The sequence below is a fragment of the Nipponia nippon genome, unplaced genomic scaffold, assembly GCF_047370975.1.
Source record: "Nipponia nippon isolate SJK-2023a ecotype South Korea unplaced genomic scaffold, ASM4737097v1 scaffold_28, whole genome shotgun sequence".
Taxonomy (NCBI): domain Eukaryota; kingdom Metazoa; phylum Chordata; class Aves; order Pelecaniformes; family Threskiornithidae; genus Nipponia; species Nipponia nippon.
This window is the reverse complement of record NW_028262345.1, coordinates 4557599-4576209: the sequence shown is the minus strand read 5'-3', so window position 1 is coordinate 4576209 and position 18611 is coordinate 4557599. Positions and strand designations below refer to the sequence as shown.

General features: G+C 49.1%; 1 protein-coding gene across 7 annotated transcripts in view; it reads left to right on the top strand.

Annotated features, from left to right (window-relative positions):
• GRIK4 (glutamate ionotropic receptor kainate type subunit 4) overlaps positions 1-12247 on the top strand; it is a 211946-nt gene extending 199699 nt beyond the window's left edge. For 5 of the 7 annotated variants that reach the window (XM_087763341.1, XM_087763344.1, XM_087763343.1 and 2 more), the window contains 7 exons: positions 1094-1203; positions 3325-3498; positions 3647-3812; positions 6158-6383; positions 7820-7948; positions 10755-10873; positions 11412-12247. In XM_087763341.1, the coding sequence (XP_087619467.1) occupies positions 1094-1203; positions 3325-3498; positions 3647-3812; positions 6158-6383; positions 7820-7948; positions 10755-10873; positions 11412-11777 (1290 nt within the window). In that variant the 3' untranslated portion in view covers positions 11778-12247. Of the gene's footprint in view, positions 1-1093; positions 1204-3324; positions 3499-3646; positions 3813-6157; positions 6384-7819; positions 7949-10754; positions 10874-11388 lie in introns of all 7 variants that reach the window. The other 2 variants (XM_087763346.1, XM_087763347.1) reach the window with 2 other exon arrangements.
• The last annotated feature ends 6364 nt before the right edge of the window (positions 12248-18611 follow it).

Here is an 18611-nt window from a genome sequence, read left to right as displayed (position 1 = left end):
CTCCACACAGATATTAAAAATTGTACAGAGAGCAAAAGAGGACTTCTTTAGTCCTGTGGCTTGTGCTCTATTTTCACCTCTCCCCTTGTCCCCCACGGATGTGTTGAGTGTGATTGGAGGTAAATTAGTGGCTGCTTTTTCCACCCTGGAGGAGGCTGTGTTGCAGAAGCACTGCATACGCAAGAGCTTGTGGTAGCAGGAGACATACCCCCACCGAAATGGGAGGTGTCCAGCTTTTGAGAAACTTCTCCTAGGAATTAATCGTCCCTTTGCAGAAATTTTGCTAAATTTGACAAGATTTCAATGGTGGCAGCGTCCTTGTGAAAATTAAAGGTACTTTGAGAGAAGATCAACCTGTTTTCTTCTAGCGGTGAAGACTTACTTTTCAAGGAAAGGTGGTTTGCTGAGAAAAAACAGGAAATTCTGACGCATGCTGGAGATAAAAATATCGTGTTCCCTGAGATAAAAGTAATAATTTTATTGAGTTTGGTAGAGGAGAAACGTTTCAAGGCTGAAGAAAGAAAACCAGAAATATTGCAAACATTATTTTTTTTCCTTTTCTGCACGAAAATATTTTTTTCCCCACTCTGCTTCATGCAAAGGATCCCACCCACCTCTGAGCTCAGGCGTGCTCTCCCAGGGGAGCCCCCTCCTGCCCAGCAAGCGTGGTGTGCAGCCTGCTTGGGTGGACAAGGGCTCCAGATGGGGACTCCCCTATCAGCAGTCCTGGAGGCGAGGGGTGCAGCACATCCTACCATGGGGAGGGCAGAGTGCTGCGATTCTCTCTGTTTCTCTTTCAATTCACTTCTTTCTTTGCCTGGAGGAACAAAAGTGGTTGAGGTGGGGAAAAGGAATAGTCTCAGGAAATGAATCCCAGTGGGGAGATGCTGCAGGACTTGGCCATTTGTTGCATTTGGTGTCACCTGTTTTCCCCGCGAGGCTTTTGCAAAGCCCTGTTTGCTTTATTTCCCTTCTGTTGCTCCCATCCGTTGTCAGCATCAGGGCAGGTGTGTTTCTTTGTGTCATGTTCAGAATGGACCACTTAATTTGTAGAAATACGAGCAGGTCAAACTCCTTTTTGTTTCCCTTCCAGGGCCGGAAACCTGGCTACTTCTCCTTCCTGGATCCCTTTTCTCCTGGCGTCTGGCTCTTCATGCTGCTCGCCTACCTGGCTGTCAGCTGCGTCCTCTTCTTGGTTGCTCGGTAATGTGACTGGCGGTGCCTTTTCCTTCCTCGCGGTGCCATCTAGCGTCACGCTCCCAGACCCGTGGGGGACGCGGGGACATCCCCCAGGGCACCAGTGTGGAGAGGACAGTAAGGGGTAGAGAAGCGTCCCAGCCCCTTGCCCTCCTCCAGCTGGGGATTGGGGCTTGGCCGCTGAGTGCCCACGCAGGCACGTCACCGATGCATATGGCAGCCCCGGGATGGCCGTTGGCGTGGCTGGGACAGGGTGGGCAGGAGCGGCGTGGGTGATTCGGGAGCGTGCTTGGCCACAGCGGTGGGTGCCGGTGCCGAGAGCCGCATGGGAAGGGCGGGAGGAGGTTTGGGAGTAGGGCTGGTGCTGCAAATGGTGCTGCTCCCTGTAGACTCTTGATCTGCAACAGATAAACCAACCACTTGTCTTTGAACAGGAGGGTGGAGGCTGGTAGGTACCGGCAAATGCATTCAGAGGTATTAATGCAAATTCCAGTAGTGATATTTGGTTCCTCTGGCCTTGTAAAACCCAGTGTGTACAGGAAAAAGAAGTTCATTAATATCTTTCAAAAGCCTGTTGCTTGAGGCCTGAAGCCTCACTTGACAGCTCTCAGTTCCATTTCCCTATGACTACTTTAAATCAGCCTTAAAATATATTACTGAGTGCGTGTCTGCAGCGTGTCTCCTGTCGAGGCCCAGGGTCTGCACTCCATTGCTGTTTTCCCTGACCTCCTAACAAACTGCTTATGGTTGGTGGCATAGATGGGCCTTTTCAGACATAGTCAAACTGTGTCCTGGCAATGTGTGCCAAAGACGTGCTCAGGGCTTGAAGGCTGTTTCGGGACACGGTTAATACCCAGTTCTCATTACAAAAATTGGAACTGTGCTGTTACTCAGTCCCTTAGCATGGTTAAAGTTGTCATCCTGACAGGGCTTCAGTGGTTTCTTCGAATGCCATTATAGCCTCAGAAACGTAGTTCTGAAGAAACCATTGAATAATGCAGCCCGATGCTCTCCACAGACTGAGATTTGGTGCCCCTGTAGCCCCCTCCTCATGTTTTAAACATGATTCTCCAAAAAGATGCCTTTACACAGCTTCCCATTGGAGATGGAGGTTTGGACGCTGCTCTCTGCCTTGCTCAGCAGTAAGGAGCTTTTGACCCTGTGAATTGCAGAAGACTCTCCCAGAGTAGTGTTTTTTTACTGCTTAGTGCTTGATCAAACCATAGAAAGTCTTCAAGAAATAAGCATCACCTCGCTGGCATCACAGTGAGGTAGGAGATGCAGAAACGAAAGTAAACACCCCATTCTGGGTAAATGCTGCATAAGCTGGCAGAGCCCTACAGCTGTATTGGCAGTATCCCCAGAATGACCCTCCCAGGCACCAGCTTTGTTAACCATTAGCCATGTAATGAACTGCAGCATAGGAATTAGAAGACTGTCTTAGCAACCAGGGAGCTAAGGATTGGAAACAGTAAAAAAAGAGAGCTAGGCTACAGTCACTTCAGTGACAGGCTGTCAGTTATTTCAGATTCCCACCTCTGTCCTGTCCCCGTGAGCACTGAAAGTATGTGATGCTTTGAAACACCAGCAGTTGGCTTCAAAGTAGACCTGGGACCTAGACCTTGCTGGGGCAATCAGGCCTTCTCAGAGCAACCGTTTGCACCAATACAGTCATTTTTCTTGATGGTGTCATGCAGTCAGGTCTCACACACTTCACTTTTGAACTTCCCATTGATGCTCATTCTCCAGCAGGGAACACAGCCAAAGGTGTTTGATTTCAATTTCACATCAAATCCGTGCATATCTGGAATTATTGTTGTGGTTGTCTGCGGTACGAATTTGCACACAGGGCTCCAGCCTCCCTGCAGCCCATGCCTGGATTTTCAGCACAGCCTCTCAAAACTTCTGCAAATCTTTATGAGAAAGCCTCTGGCTTCTGAGTCTTAGAGCAGGCATTTCACACAGCTCTGAGCCCTGGGCATCAATTGACAGCAAAGAGTTTCCTCCTCAGAAAAATCTGCCTCCAGGAGAGTTAGGGCTTCAGAGCTTTTCTTATTTTGCTTTTTTTCTCCGAAGTGCCCCATTTCCCAGTGAATTACCTGAGCTACCCGTCTCTTGTCATTTTAGATTGACACCCTACGAGTGGTACAGCCCCCACCCCTGCTCACAAGGCAGATGCAATCTCCTCGTGAATCAGTACTCTCTCGGCAACAGCTTGTGGTTTCCAGTCGGGGGATTCATGCAGCAAGGCTCCACCATTGCCCCCCAAGCATTATCCACGCGGTGTGTCAGCGGAGTCTGGTAAGGAGGTCAGCCCTCCTCTTAAGGAAGGCTTCTCTGTGGGTCTTTTCTGGGCCGAAGCAGATGGAGAGGCAGAGGGTGGGGATGGAGATCAGATTCAGTCCATGGGGAAATCTCAGGTCACCGTCTTCGCTTCCCCTTTCCCTAGGTGGGCATTCACCTTGATCATCATCTCCTCCTACACGGCCAATCTGGCAGCCTTCCTCACCGTGCAGCGGATGGACGTCCCCATCGAATCCGTAGATGACCTGGCTGACCAGACAGCCATTGAGTACGGCACCATTCACGGTGGCTCCAGCATGACCTTCTTCCAAGTAAACCCCATTCTTTTGCTAACTGGGGCAGGGGGTGCAGAGGGCACCCTTTAATTAGATTCGGATGTCACCCCAGCCTGTCATGCCTGTTTCATTCCAGTTTCTGGCACGGAGGGGACCTTTGGAGAGACCCCTGGCTGCTTGGTTGCACAGGACTGGGCTAGATCCACAGTGGGATGAGTGGCAGGGGAGGCATGGCGGAGGACAGGGAAGGCAGGATTTTGTAACACAGCAGCTGCATGCTCTTGGGCTGCTGGTGCACCAGGGTCAGGATATCTGTGCTGGACCCTGGAGGAGCAGACTTTCCTGCCAGGACTTAGAAAGCAACTTAGCGCTCGGAGTGTCACAAAAAACGTGGTGCGCATCCCTGTGTCACAGTGATGACATAACACGGTCTTCAGCAGATGAGCATTTGCAGTCAGATTTCCATGGGTCTCTATGTGGTTTTGATGTGATCTTAGCTTCTACATGAGAGTCCCTCAGGTTGGGTAAGCAAAGAAGCGTTTGCAAACCCCAGGTAGGCTAGCATATGTAAAAGTGCTGGGGTCTGTATGTTGTCAGTGGCACTGAAAACAAGTCAGTCAAGTGTATGCAAACGTATGCGTGCCATTTAGCCCAATTTAATTTTTATCTTCCCTGCTGTATTCGTAAGGGAAATAAATGAGTGAATCTTTTCTGCAGTGCTCTGAATGCACAAAGAACTGCTTGAGGATTATTTATTTATTACTTGTTGAAATTCCAAGAGGAGAGGAAGCTTTTCTTGCTTTTTCCCTCCTCTGAGTCTGAACTGAATTGGTAAGCCTGAGAAATCTCTCGAGTGAGCCTGAGCTTTTCAGCCCAACTTTACACCCTTCAGGGTTTGGCAAAAAGCTACTTTTAAGCAGAACGTTACATCTAAAATGAGCTGAACAGAGCCCAAGTGACTAAGGTGGTTGTATACGAGGCACTCACTTAGTTCTTTTCAGGAAAGCTTTCAAGTTTAAAACCCTGACTGTGGCTCTGCACTGCCTGGTGGGTGCTGGAGTCACTGGTATCAGGGAAGAAATCAGCAAAAGATGTTCTTGTACCATTTGCAATGCTTTAAACTGTGTTGGGATCCCTTTGCCTCTGGTGTAACGGTGGTGGGTCAAACGCAGCAATGGATTAAGCAGGCATGGCTGAGGCTGTCTTCACCAGCCCTCAGCTCCTGGCTGCACGAGACGTGTGTCCACTGCTGAAGCACCTTGTCCTGGCAGCAGCTTCCCCTGACACTAACACACAGGCGTAAGGTTTAAAAGTGCAGTGAATCAGGAACAAACACACACCCTGTTCGTCTGTCCCTTGCCCAAGTGACTGCACCCAAGAGGACAGAGCTGGACAGACGAGGAGAGTTAACTAGGTCAGCAGCAGATTCCCTGAGGCGCCCCGGCATCGCTTGCCAGCCACAGAAAATGAGTCCTTGAAAGCGCGATGGCACGGAGTGCCTGGCAGCACGTCACGTACCTGCTGCGGTGGCCGGGAGGGGAGGGAGGTGGTGTAAGGGATTCCGTGTGCTGCAGAAATGCAAGGGTGAGGGGAACAGGGGCAAATTCAGAAACTCCTAATGTTGACCAGAGTGTGTTTATCTTCAGTCTTTGTGCGAGCAGTTTTCTCTTTTTGCTCAGCACAGGCAAGAGAGATTAACTGTAGTCAGCTTGTCTCTCAGTCAAACCAAGGTGGGTCCAACCACCAGGAAAGTCGGAGGATTTGGGGGTGGTTGAGCTTTAGTTTACAGCAGTGAACGAAAAGATTCCAGTTCTCTTAAGCACGTACTTTGATTTGCCTTACGAGGGGGTGAACCAAAATCCAGACTCAGGGAGCAACAAACTCCAAAGGCTCTGCCCCCAGCCCTCAGTGCCCTTCTCAAGGTGACGGTGTCCGGCTCTGACGCTGGTGAACTGTTAAGCACAAGGTTACAGTGACAGACGATAGGGTGTAGCTGTACAGGGAGCATTGGGTGGTTTAAATCAGCCACACACGAGCTATTTCTTCTGTCTTTTTTGTGTATTTTTGATATACTGTTACGGAAACTATGTATTTTTCCAAAATTGAATTTATGCAAAGAGCTTTGCTGGAACCTATTGGAATTAGGTATGCGTTTCATGCCCAGTTTTGTCAACAAAGTCTCAAATTCACCAAGATATTCGGGCCTCTAAATCTCATTGGCATAAATGGAGGTCAGGCATCTAAATCCGTTTTGAATCTGGCACCAAATCTGCTTTGACTCCTTTCCCCATTGTGGCCTTTTCATAGCGGCGTCTCATTTGGGGTTTATGTTACAGCAAGATGCTCCCACTTTAGCTGCGCTTGCCTCCTTTCTCCTGCAGAACTCCCGCTACCAGACGTACCAGCGGATGTGGAACTACATGTACTCCAAGCAGCCAAGCGTCTTTGTGAAGAGCACGGAGGAAGGGATTGCACGCGTGCTGAACTCCAATTACGCCTTCCTGCTGGAGTCCACCATGAACGAGTATTATCGTCAGCGCAATTGCAACCTCACGCAGGTCGGGGGCCTTCTGGACACCAAGGGCTACGGGATTGGCATGCCCGTCGGTAGGCAGTGAAGAAAAATTCTAGTCCTTCTCAGCTGTTGGCAGAGGACCGGAGCATTTGAAAGGCTGAACCGGCTCTAAAGCCAATGTCACGTTTCACAGCTCTGCCCAGGGTCATTTTTATCTCAGGAGGAAAATCAAATACATTGCAATTGCCCAAGGTGCATGCTCAGAGCCAGATGTATGAGACCCTGCTCTGGTCCAGAGCCATGTGACACGCGACTGCGGCTCTTTAAATAATTCATGTGAAAGATGTTTCAAAATTGCTGCTTATTTTCTGCATATATGCTCTTTGCTGACTGTTTCCCTTTTGAACCAGTGTTTTTCAATCGTTTTGTGCTCCTTGTTTTATATCAGAAGTGCTGTTAAAAGTAATGCTGTTGCAATTCTTGTAGTTTTAGCAGAAGTTTCTTAACAGCTGGTGGTTCTTAAAGCTCCAGGACAGAGAATTGGGCAATTCAGTGACTATCTCGGCTAATAATCAGGTTTAACAAATGCAGGGTTTTTGTCTTTCAAATATGAGAGCTAGCAAGAGAACGTCATCTCCCAGGGCAGCACAGAAAACAGATGTAGTAGTTGTTGTTCCAAGCAATCAATTGATCTTTCGGCCAGTCTCTCGCAGGCTCGGGAAGCCTTGCTCCTGACCTTTAAGCACCTGCACTTAGCAATACAAAGGTGAATTACATAAGAGCCATCACACAAACAGTCACTATAGTTTAGCTAACATGCGTAAGCTTGTAAAGTCACAGTAACCTGATCGTGAGTACAAATCCTTACTTTCAGGACGAAATTTGTTCTGACATTGTCTTGTTAAACAGTGAAACTGTAGCAGATAAGAAGAGCAGAAAGCTGCTCGCTGGGACAATAGTGCAGAGTTACCAGGAGATCTGCGGTCTTTCCCACGGCCCTTCTTCGGGATCTCTGGTAGCAGACACCATCGAGACTGCAGTAGAGATCAGTACGGAGCGCAGAAGTGAGCCTCCTCTACCAAGAACATTTGGACTTGCATGTAGGTTGAACTTGCTGCTGTTGCAGTGCACCAGTTTGAGGGAAGGAGTGTTAGAGCAAGGTTGAAGTTGGAGGCAGAATGACAGGAGAGGGACCTCAGTGGTCTGGAGGAGCAGTGGCGCGATCCTGAACTGCTTCTTCAGACCCTGCCCCTGAAGCCAAAGCTCCCCCTTGTAAAGGACCTCTTTAAATGGCCTACGTGGGTCTTGGTGGACAGGCGAAATTACCATGTGCAAATGACATTAACCAGGTGACGGTCCCAGCAGGGAGGCTGCAGGTTTCAAGGGCTTACATGGACTGAAGTCCCTTCCAGATTGTTCGGAGGCGAGCTTTTGTAGTTGGGCACACTGGCAGGGCATCGTGGCAGGGATGAGTGGGGAGGAAGGCTGGCCGAGGCGGTGCCTTACCACGTACCTCTTGGTGTTGCAGGCTCTGCGTTTCGTGACGAGTTTGACCTGGCCATTCTCCAGCTGCAAGAGAACAACCGCCTGGAAATCCTGAAGCGGAAGTGGTGGGAAGGAGGGAAGTGCCCCAAAGAGGAGGACCACAGAGCCAAAGGTAAGCCATGCTGCTCTCCGGTAGCATGCTGAAGGGACCAGGCAGTAGAAGCATCCTTGCCAGCGGTGCAAGGATAAACGTCCGTCTGCCCATGAGCGCTGCCAGGTTTTCTGCCTGCGAATTACTTTTTCCCCTTCTTCTGACCTGAGATTCCTTCCTTCCCTATTCAAGGAGAAAGCCAAACAGCTCTGCTGTGCCTCATGCTGTGTGTTTTTGCCTGGGGCAGAGATAGCAGGAACAACCAAATGACAAATATTGGAGTCATATGGAGGGTAAATTAGCTTCTAATGAATGTCTGCAGCATTACATGGGAAAATGGATGGCTAAAGGGATCAGACCAAAATCCTGGGTTCCTTCAAGGGAGATGGATCTCCACCACAGGCCCACTGGTTAATGGCTCTAAGTGAAAGCGCCTTTTAAACAGCCACGGGAAGGGACACAAGGACTTTATTAGTACATCTGTAAACCGAGGAGCAAATTCTTTTGGGTAATGCTATGCAAATTGCCATAAAAGCTACCACATTAGGCTGATGTCCCAGTGTGAGAGCAGTTGCCAGCTTAACGCAGTTGCTGCATTTTTTAGTTTTGGCAGTCACCCTTTCCTCAGCAAGCGTTTTCTGGGAGGCCAGCAGGACCCCCAGTTGAAAGGACAGTCTTCTGACCTTTCTGAGGAGAGAGACGGAGAGCCAAGCCGGGTCCATGACAGCTCTTTTGTTTTCCTGACAATGCAGCAGCTGTAGGGGTGTGTGTGTCTGTGCAGTTCGTGAGCTAGGCTGGATGAGACCCCGTGGGGACTGCAAGCCAGTGCTCCCCGTTGGGCAGTCTTGAAGCAGAAGGTGTTGGCCCAGTGTAAGACATCAGGCCTCAGGGCAAGGCGATAAGCTATTAAAGAAGTTACTTTTGAAGGCGAGCAGGCACATGGGAGTCTTTTCCTCCGTGGACTGTGCAAAAAGCAGCTCTGAAGTGGAATCTAGTCTGTGGGCTGTGCTGAGATGGCTTTGGAAGGGGGCGGCTGGGAAAGCAGGCTCCTGGGCTGTGTCTGGCACTACCTGCTGTGCTCTGTCACCCTGGACAAGTTTTTTCTGCTGTTTTGTGCCCTCTGTCATGGCTCATTTTCTCAGTTTGGGAAATGAGGAAGGCTGTAGCCTGCTGGTATGTGTATATGGAGGAAGCAAATACCTACCTCTCAGGTGAGCTTGGGAATTGGGTGTCTGAGGTGGCACCCAGGTAGAAGGACAGAAGGATGTAGAGAGAGGTACTGGCCCTAAATTCAAATTTGAGAGCTGCTGAGAGGAGAGGATGGCCTTTATCTTGGGTCTAAACTGTGATTATGGGCTGTGTTTTCTGCCGTGCAATTGCTGTCTTCGTGGAAACATCTCTGCGAAGGGCTGATTTACAGAGTCACTAGATTGCTCCGGAGGCAATGCCAAAAGAATGACGGAGGAAGAGGGAGAAATGTGACCTCCTAAGTTTTAGAACAAAACAGATCAGCGATTTACAAGGATTTTGGTGAGATTTTATGTCTAAAAGCCACGCAGAGATTAAGTCAATAAATCATTGATTCTTACACTTTGATTTAATGCTACAGAGGGGAGAGGAAGATTTTTATAGATGTTCTTGTTGAGTAATGGCCTCATACAGTCACCTCAGTGCAAAGCACCGCATGCTTCTTAGTAATCAATCCAATCAGGGGCCCAGTCCACTTGAGACCCAAAACCAACAAGCACAGGAGAGAGGAGGCGTTTCTCGGACAGCGTGTGCTGAGGCTGGCACTGCTCCCCGGCTCCTCTCGTGGTCCTGTTCTGCAGGGCCGGGCGGATGCACAGGCTGCCGTTTTGGGGACAGGGGTTGCGGTGGGAAGCGAGGTGACGGCCTCGGCACGCGGAAAGCTTAGGCCAGGTTCTTGAGGGGTGGATTTTCCTTCCAGCTGGTGAGCTTTCTGGAGTGCAAGCTATGTAGGACAGGGCTGGCAGCTGCCATGCATGCAATTTAGTCCCTCCCCTAAGCGAAGCTGTCTGCACGTGCGGCATTTGGCCCGAGGTGGCTGAATGGCTCCTACGATCAGTAGAGATGGTGGTCATCCCATTGTAAGTGAGTTGTCCAAGGGAGGTGAGATGAGCCGCCCCATGGAAGGGTCTGTTTCCTACTTGTGGGCCAGAGGGTGCTGGGCAGAGAGCACCCAACCTGTAACCAGGTACGCCGGGGTGGCAGGGACCCCATTCGGTCACTGCATAGTGTGAAACAGTGTTGGGTCCTGGTCTTGTTTGGAACCTCTCCTTGCTACTGCAATACAAGCAGCTGTAATGATTTTTCGCCAGCACTTTGTAGTGCAATCAAAGGAGCTTTTCTTGGTGCCAGCTTCCTTTAAAGCCCTTTCTTGTCTTCTTCATCTCTGCTTCTTTAACAACATTGCTCATCTTCCTTTGCAAAGTTCAAAGCAACTAGGCCTGGGTGAATAATTTGCAGGGATTAACGTGCCCGATTGATCTCTCATTTTTTTTCTCCTGTTTTCAGTTTGTCCACAAATTGCTTTGTACTTCCCTCCAATGTACTTGCTGTTTATCTGCAAAATCATCATTTCTGAGAACGTGTCTTCGATCGTGCAGTTATTGCAAGTCATTCAGTCTGCCATCTGAGTCATGCGGTTAGCTATTAATAGGACAGTGCTGGCTATGTGGTTTTGGTCCCTGGCTGGGTATATGCAATGCCGACTAAACAGCAAAGAGTGGGGATTTCTGTATAGCAATGCTTGCAATTTATGTTGTGTCTGCCTCTCCACAGCATTGTCTCTTCTGCTTTATTTTAGGCCTGGGAATGGAGAATATTGGTGGAATCTTCGTGGTTCTCATCTGTGGCTTAATCGTAGCAATTTTTATGGCAATGCTGGAATTTTTGTGGAGCCTTCGGCACTCTGATCAGTCAGAGGTAGGACCTGAAAGTGTCCTGAGGGGATAGTGTGTGTTTATTGCTGTCTGCAGGGTGCTCAGCAGTGCAGTGCTCTGGAGCAAGTGATGCACCCAGCTGAGATGAGCGTTCCTAGTAATGAGACCTCAAACGCACGAGAAGGCTAGGTGCATTGGGCAGGGTCTAAAACGCACGAGTTTTTCATGCACTTCTACTGAGATCGAGGCTGTAGGGATGCTCCAAGGGCTTTTGAAGGGATCAAGGATATGTACAACGTCCAGGTACCTTTCCTGGAGACAGGATCACCTGAGGATTTCTACCTGCAATAGGTTTGGGTCTCGTGTTGATTTGGGGATCCAGAACACAGGAGGGTCTCTGACAAGAGGCGGAATCTGTTGGGCTAAATCAAGCGTAAATGTCCGAGCATTGATGTCGAAAGCCAGTGGCCAGATTAACCACCAAGTCCGTAACGCTTTGGCATCAGAATCCAGAGCAGATGCAGCACTGCTGGGCTGGCAGCTTACTTAGGTTAGCAGTATGTCTCGGGTCTGCCTTCCAGGTGTCCGTGTGCCAAGAAATGGTGACGGAGCTGCGCAACATCATTCTCTGCAAGGACAGTTTCCACCCTCATCGGAGGCGAGGGGGAATGATACGGACTCGCCCCGTTATCCCGGAGGAACGCCGAGCCCGCAGCACAACCACGCTCAGCAACGGGAAGCTGTGCAGTGGGGGCGAGCCAGATCCCCTGGCACAAAGACTGGCACAAGAAGCCGCCCTGGTCGCCCGAGGGTGCACGCACATCCGTGTGTGCCCTGAGTGCCGCAGGTTTCAGGGCCTCCGGGCACGGCCGTCTGCGGGCTCGCCCGCGCAGAGCGAAGAGAGCTTGGAGTGGGAGAAGACCACCAACAGCAGCGAGCCCGAGTAACGCTGGGGCAGGGGGCGTTGGGGTGGGCCGAGAGGGTCCTGTTCCATTTTACAGAACATGGACTTGTACAATGTCAACTTGTTTTTAAATTAAAAGCAGTTACCCAGCTTCTCCAGAGCAAGGCGGACCTTTGGGCTGACGCGCAGGCCTGGCCAGAGGATCGGCTTTGGTTTCGGTGTCCGAGAGGACGTGTGTCTCGCTGAAGCCTGACGCAGCAGGAGCAAGGTCCTCTGGCTGGCCCGTCTCCAGCAGTTGTCTCCGTGCCACCGTGCGGCTCTGAGGCGGGAAGGAGGGACATGGTGGGTAACTGGTGTAGCAGATATTGCCCACCTAAGGGCGAGAGCGGTTCTTGGAACTTCTCCACCCCAGGCCAGGAGAAGGAACGCTGGTGCCATCTCCTCATCACGTAGACTTACCAGGGGATGTTCTCAAAGGGCGGGGGGGAGGGTCTTTTTATTTGACATGGATAAGGGATGGGAAGGGGAAGGAGTCATTATTTTGGTTTGGTTTATTTTGGGTACGTCAGGACCTAGTCTCCAAGGCACCGGGTTTCAGGTGCTGAACTCTTCTTCCTTTTCGGAGTGTGGCAGGTGGACTGAGGGAAGAAGGGAAGGACGGGATGGGACACGCTCCCTGTGAGAAGCAGCATTTGCTGAAAGTCCATCTGAGGAGTTAAAATACATATATATATATAAAATATATATATATACATAGATATATATATATTAAAATGCCAAAAACCAACCAACAAACACAGTGAACTCAAAGAGGCCTTGAAACGCCTGGAATTTCAGGGGTTCTGTGTCTTTTGTTTAGTTCTGGGGTTATCTTTTGCTTTTTTTCCTTTCTGTTTTTGGGATGCGGGTGGGGGAGCCTTTTGAGGAAGGTGAGACGGGAGCAGGCGAGAGCAGGGAGCGCTGGGGAAGGCTGCCCTTTCCCACCAGCGGAGGGAGGTGATATTTGCTGCCCGCTGTCGTTCCCCAGAGCATCTGTGGCCCATGCTCTGCACACTCCCAAACAAGTGACTCTGAGCTCTACCCCAGGCTTGTGAGCTCCCCTTGTCCGTGACCCACGGAGCACCCTCAGCTTCGAGGGTGGCTTACAGCCCATATCTAGCAGTGACGATGCCGCACAGCATTTGAGAAAACCATTAGCCCGGGATCTGATGTAAGGAAAATATTTACTTCCCTAGCAACAGCAGCAGCTCACCCTCTGCTTGGTACAGACGTGGGTTTTACATTGACGAGTTTAATTTTCTGATTGAAAAACAAATTCTATGCAATTTCTGATTGTGAAAGGAAAGAGATGACAATGGAGAGGGGCAGGGGAGATTAAGCCTTGAGTGAAGGTACATCCTGTTCTTGAATTGTTTTCTTTTCTTTTTGTCTTGAATGTACTGAAATAAAAGACGTCCTTGTATAATCATGCTTTTTTTCCTCTTTCCTTCCCTGTCCACACTCACAAAAGTTGTGAGACAGTTCGAGACCCGTCCACTCAGGGAGAAACCTAGCAACTCCCCAGCTGAAAGGGAAGAGGTGCTTTGGCTGTTGCAGGTCTCTGCTGCCTGAGTGTGTCCATACCCGTGGTGTTGCCATTATCTGTAGCTGAGTGGAAACGGGAGAAAAAAAGAAAAGGCCAAAAAAAGAAAGCCCAAGATATGTGGTGGTAAGGGGGGAAGGAACCCATAACTATAACAGCAGTGCAGTCTGTCCAGGAGCCCCAGGTTTCCATGCGATGTGGACCACGGCAGTTACAGCCTTCCCAGACCTGCTGGTTGGAGCCCGGTTGACCAGGGGCTGGGGGTTAGGTACAACAGGTCAAATCCATCGTGTTATCGCAGGCAGGAGCCTGCCTCCAGCAGGCGTTCCTGAGAAAGATGTACAGGGAATGGGATGCGATGCCATGGTGATGGGCACGTTAGAGTTGTTCTGTTGTTTCCAGCAGCGTGTGAAAAGAAGCGTCTGCCACACAGCGACCATAAAATGTGCATGCTCAGAGAATGCTCATGCAACGAGGAGGAGAGGATTTGGAGCTTGTTATGCAGGATGTCATATAAGATGTTCATAAAGGTCCTTTCTGACCTTCGTATCTGTAAATCTGTGGGGTGTTACCCTCTCCCTGACTAAACAGAGTGGTGAAGGTGCGAGTATGAGATGAGGTAAGGCTTCGCCAGAGTCCAGGAATCCGGTGCCATGGGATCAGAGGGGCAGATCCTCAGCTGAGGTAAGTCGGCAAAACCTCCATCCCTGCACTCTGCAAGGAGCCAGGCTTGGGCTTTCAAAGTACTGACAGCAACACTAGAGACATCTGAGTGGGCCTGTGTTGTTTTTAAAGGCCGACATGTTTTTACGAGCAGCAGAATATATTCATCAAAAAGAAGCTGCTTTTTAAAATTTATTTACAGATTAGCAGAAGAAAAGGCTCCATGAATCATTTATCAGACCTGATGTTTTTTCACCCCTTCACCGCAGTGAATAAAGAGGGATCTTGACAGAGCCAGACATTATTCCTCCGCTTCTCCAAAGATCTTTCAGTCATCGGCTCAGACAGCGGATGTCAGGAAAAAAATTACGAGAAACCACCTGGTTTCTCACTGTCTTTACTTTTTATCTCTCCTGTTAGCTTGCTCCACCTGTATCGTATTTTATATCTGGGTCTGTATTTTAAGGAGATTTTTTTCATGTCCCTCTTCTCTCTTTTTTTCTTTTTTTTTCTTTTTTTAAAATGTTCAGAGTGTTTGCACTCAGAGCGGATATGGACCTCAGAAGAGGAGTGGATGGATAAAAGCTGCTGTCATCTGCATGCCTTTTCTAGTGTCTCTGTAGGTCCCGTATTTTCTGCTCGCTGGTAAATACTTAGAGGTTTTACACTGGAGGGACCTGACAGCAGACGGCATTATGCATATGCCTGGGTGTGTACTTGTGTGCATTTCTGTGCCCAGGAGGGTCTACATCTCACATGTTCTCTCTCTCCCCAGCTTTTGCTCTCATCTTTGAAACTATTGTGGGGGCTCTTTTGCTCAGCCAGTCCCAATGCTAATCTAGTTCAAGATCTGGAGTGGTTTGCCGTCCAAAAGGCGCTTTCCCAGTATTGCCATCTCCTGATAAAACTTGAGTAATTCTAGTAAGATATCTCTGCAAATTCCACTGGGAGCCAAAGATTAGATCAATTAAAATGTAATACTTTGCTTTATCCCCTCTGTTTTGTTTGATCCTCCTGCTGCCCCTCTGTTTGGGAGCCCGGCAGCGGGGCCGAGGGCTCACCTCTCTCCCTGCAGTGACAGCCAATTCTCCAACCCTGGCTGGGTCAACAGAAGTCTGGCAGGTTCCTAGCTAAAAGGCCTGGGATCTCTCCTCGTGCACTAACACCCATGTTTGTGTTGTTATTCCAGGCAGTTCCATTTTCACCTAATGATAAAAAGCTATGTTCTCCCCAGAGGTTGCATGGGTGAAGGTATTAACAAGGCTTGGACTAGCCTGGGGGCATTTACTGAACTGAGCGGCATAAGTAAAATAGAAAAGGGTTGTTCTGTGAACCGTGAGAGCCCCAAGGACTTTGGGAAGAGAGATGGTGAGCTATAAATTATAAAATAGAGACTGAACCCTTTGGACTTTAGTGGTCCTGAGGCAGAAATCTTTTTAACCATTTCAGATCCACAGAAATCTTCCCTGCTTATGCCCTGCCAAGTCTGTTTCTGTCCTTGAACCCCAAGTACCTCACCAGGTAAGTGACCCAAAAGGTGGAGGAAGAGGCAAAGGGAATAGCTATTGTTTTGCTTTGCTTTTTTTGCAGAGATTCTGAGTTACAGAAAGGGTCTGGAAAGGATGCGAGTCCTAGCAGTCATACGTAAGCTGGTGGAGATACCTACAGCACTGGTAACGGCAGCTGTGGGCACAGGGTAGCTGGGCTAGACACAAGAATGTGGGTAGCTGGTTTTGATGGTTCTTGGGTGATGACTCTGAATAGTGAAGACATCCATCCCTTGGGAAAAGGAAGGGATCTGTGGGCGAGGTCTCCTTGGTGGGGGCTGGTTGATGACTGGTTTCTAAACTTATGAAAGAGCAAAGAGCAAAGATGGGCTGCTTTGGTGTTAGGTTTTGGGTGAAGCTGTCACGATTTGGCTATGAAAAGGCTGTCACGAGTGACCAAAGTCCCCTCCATCGGCTCTTGTTTCATTTAGCTCTGAGATTAATTACCTGCAAGATAAATGTTTCTCTCCTCTACTTCACTTGTGTATCCAATGAAGGTGATGAAATTTCTGGTGGTGGCTTAGTCTATATGGCTTTGACTAGAGGGAAAAAGTAGTGCTGCTCATCAGGAGGAGAGCCTGCCAGTGAGGCACCGCTCCAAACAAGGGAAATAGCCCCGATGACCTAGAGGCATAAGTGGAGGCAGAATCAGGCCAGTGATCTGCAAAAGGAACTGCAAACTGCCACCAGAAATGGTAAAAAGTCAGTCTGGGCTCACACTTGACACTTGCAAGTCTGATGAGTTTTGTCTCTCCTTGCTGACTATCTAACCATGAGGGAAGAGCGCGTCTGCCTGAAATGAGGAGCTGCAACTTGAAAAGAGCTAGCGGAGCAGCGGCTCAGCGTGCCGAAACGGCTGCTGAACAGAGGATAAAGCACCCACAGTTCCAGAAACCCCATTAGAGTTTGATGGCCACTAACTGATTGAAAATACAGAGCTGAACTCTTCTGGGTACAAAGTAGCACTGATGAATTCAGTATAAATAGGCTCCTCTGGAACTTGATACCACACTGGGAAAATCGGCTCCGTATCAGCTGGATCGGATAATGGGCAGGTTTATGCATCTTTCAGGGAGATTTTTTTTCTCTCCAAGGGGGAATCCGCTGTGCTCCAGTTGAGTTAATAGTCTGATTTGTGGCAGGACTGCAACATTTCATCCCAGAAAGCATTCCAGCTGGCAGATGAGGATCGCCTGCCTCGCCACCAGTGTGCGGCTGTCCCGGGGGGGTGTGCGGCAGTCCGTCACCAGCACAAAGGGCTGCACAACAGCGGCTCTCCCAAAGCTCTGCCGAGGACAGATCAGTAAGAAAATGAAGGCAGCTAGCTTAATTAACAAAGGCTTTCTCCTTTGCTGTGTTTAGGTCTGCCGTTATCAGTGTAGCTGGTGGTTCTCAAAGACTGAAATAACAGTAGTTGGCTGTAAAAGAGATAACTGTTAGATTAGCTGGTACATATCTTCTGCCTAGGTTTTCTATATCATACCTATCTTGAAGCATCTCCATGTATCAAAGGGACTAGTTGGCCACTTGCCTTTAAAAAGTACCCTTTCCAGTGTGATAAATAAGCATCTCTTACAATGGAAAAGACCTAACATTTCTCGTTTCTCGACTTAGGCTGTTTTGAAATAGTATTTTTCATGCTTTGATCAATTTGTACAGACTAATCCTCTCTTGTTTTTATTGTGGTGCTTGTGGTTTTGGTTTCTCTTCTATTCAGCTTAGGGTGCAAGGGAGAGAAAATGTCTGTTGGAGTGCAAAGGCAGTGAGAAGGGCCTCTCCTGGCAGACGGAGGTTCTTCTCACGGCCTGTCAGGACTCCAGCGGAGTCGCATCCTCAGCTCCTCTAAGGCAACTGGGAGCTGGGCTGGGCTATGCCTGCTGGGGAGCTGGTCCAAAGTGGCTGCTCAAAATACAAATTGGTGTGAAGCGTGGAGAACAGAGAGGACTTGCTGCTTTGTTTGGGACGAAATGGTAACTGAGGTAAGGGGGAATTTCATTGACATTGGTGAGGTGAAGGGAATTTAGACCAGTATGGGTGAGACCTATGCTTTTTCAAACCTGTTACCTTCCTTCTTTCCTCTTCCTCTATCTCTGCCTTCCAAGCACCTTTCTCCTTCCTATTCATCCCCCAAATACTCCTCCTCGTGTTGCTCAGTCTCAGAAAAAAGGTCTCACATTGGCTTTTGCCTGAACTCTCAGGAAATGTTCATGAATGTAGTCTGCTGGCTTTTCAGGCTTAGCTCTTGCTGAGCTGAGATTTAAAGCAATTTATTTCGAAGCCAAAAGTGAATGCAAATGAGGGGAAAGAACTAGGGGAGGAAAAGGAAAAAGACCTCTTATTCCCAGGTGAGCACTAAGATGTCTGATCTGCCTGCCTAAAACTGATTGTTCTTCCAGAGTCTACAGTAAATACCCTTGCGCGTTAGTGAGCACAGCTGTAGAGGATGCTCTGATTATTGCTTGCTGAACTAAACTGGGACAAGGAGGTGAACACACAGCCCCTGGTTTTATTCCCGAGCCATTGATCAGCCACCGTATCTTGAGCCCTCAGACAGCTGAAATGGAGGTCACGGCGCGGTAGGGAGCCAGACATTAGCAGGAGGCTACCAAGTGTCCGCGCTCTGAGGTCCTGTGAGACAGATTGCTCTCTTCTGCGAGGAAGGTTTGTTTGCTGGCCGTTTCAAATGGCCCCGGCACGCTGCTGGCCGTGTGCCTGGGTCAAATGGATGGGTATTTCTTTTTGTAGCTAGACCTTGAATGTAAAAACAAAATTTTGTAAGGGAGTGTCTTTGTAGGGGAAGTCTGCTGGCTTAGCAGACATAATAGTTACTCTGACCAAGCTGTTTTGTTATAATTCCCCCATGCAGACACTGTATTTCAAGGGGGCACCATTATTCTGGAATGAAGCCCCCTTTTTTTCGGTTTCTTTTTGGGCAAAATGGTGTTCACAAGGAGCTGTTACAAACCAGCAGCACGGGTGGCAGAACTGGATGGCAAAAATACCAGCAGGCCGTAGCAGGCACAATGGGAGATGCTCTCCTACAGGACACTCTGCTCTGGCTGGCCCACACTTTGCTCACGGGTAT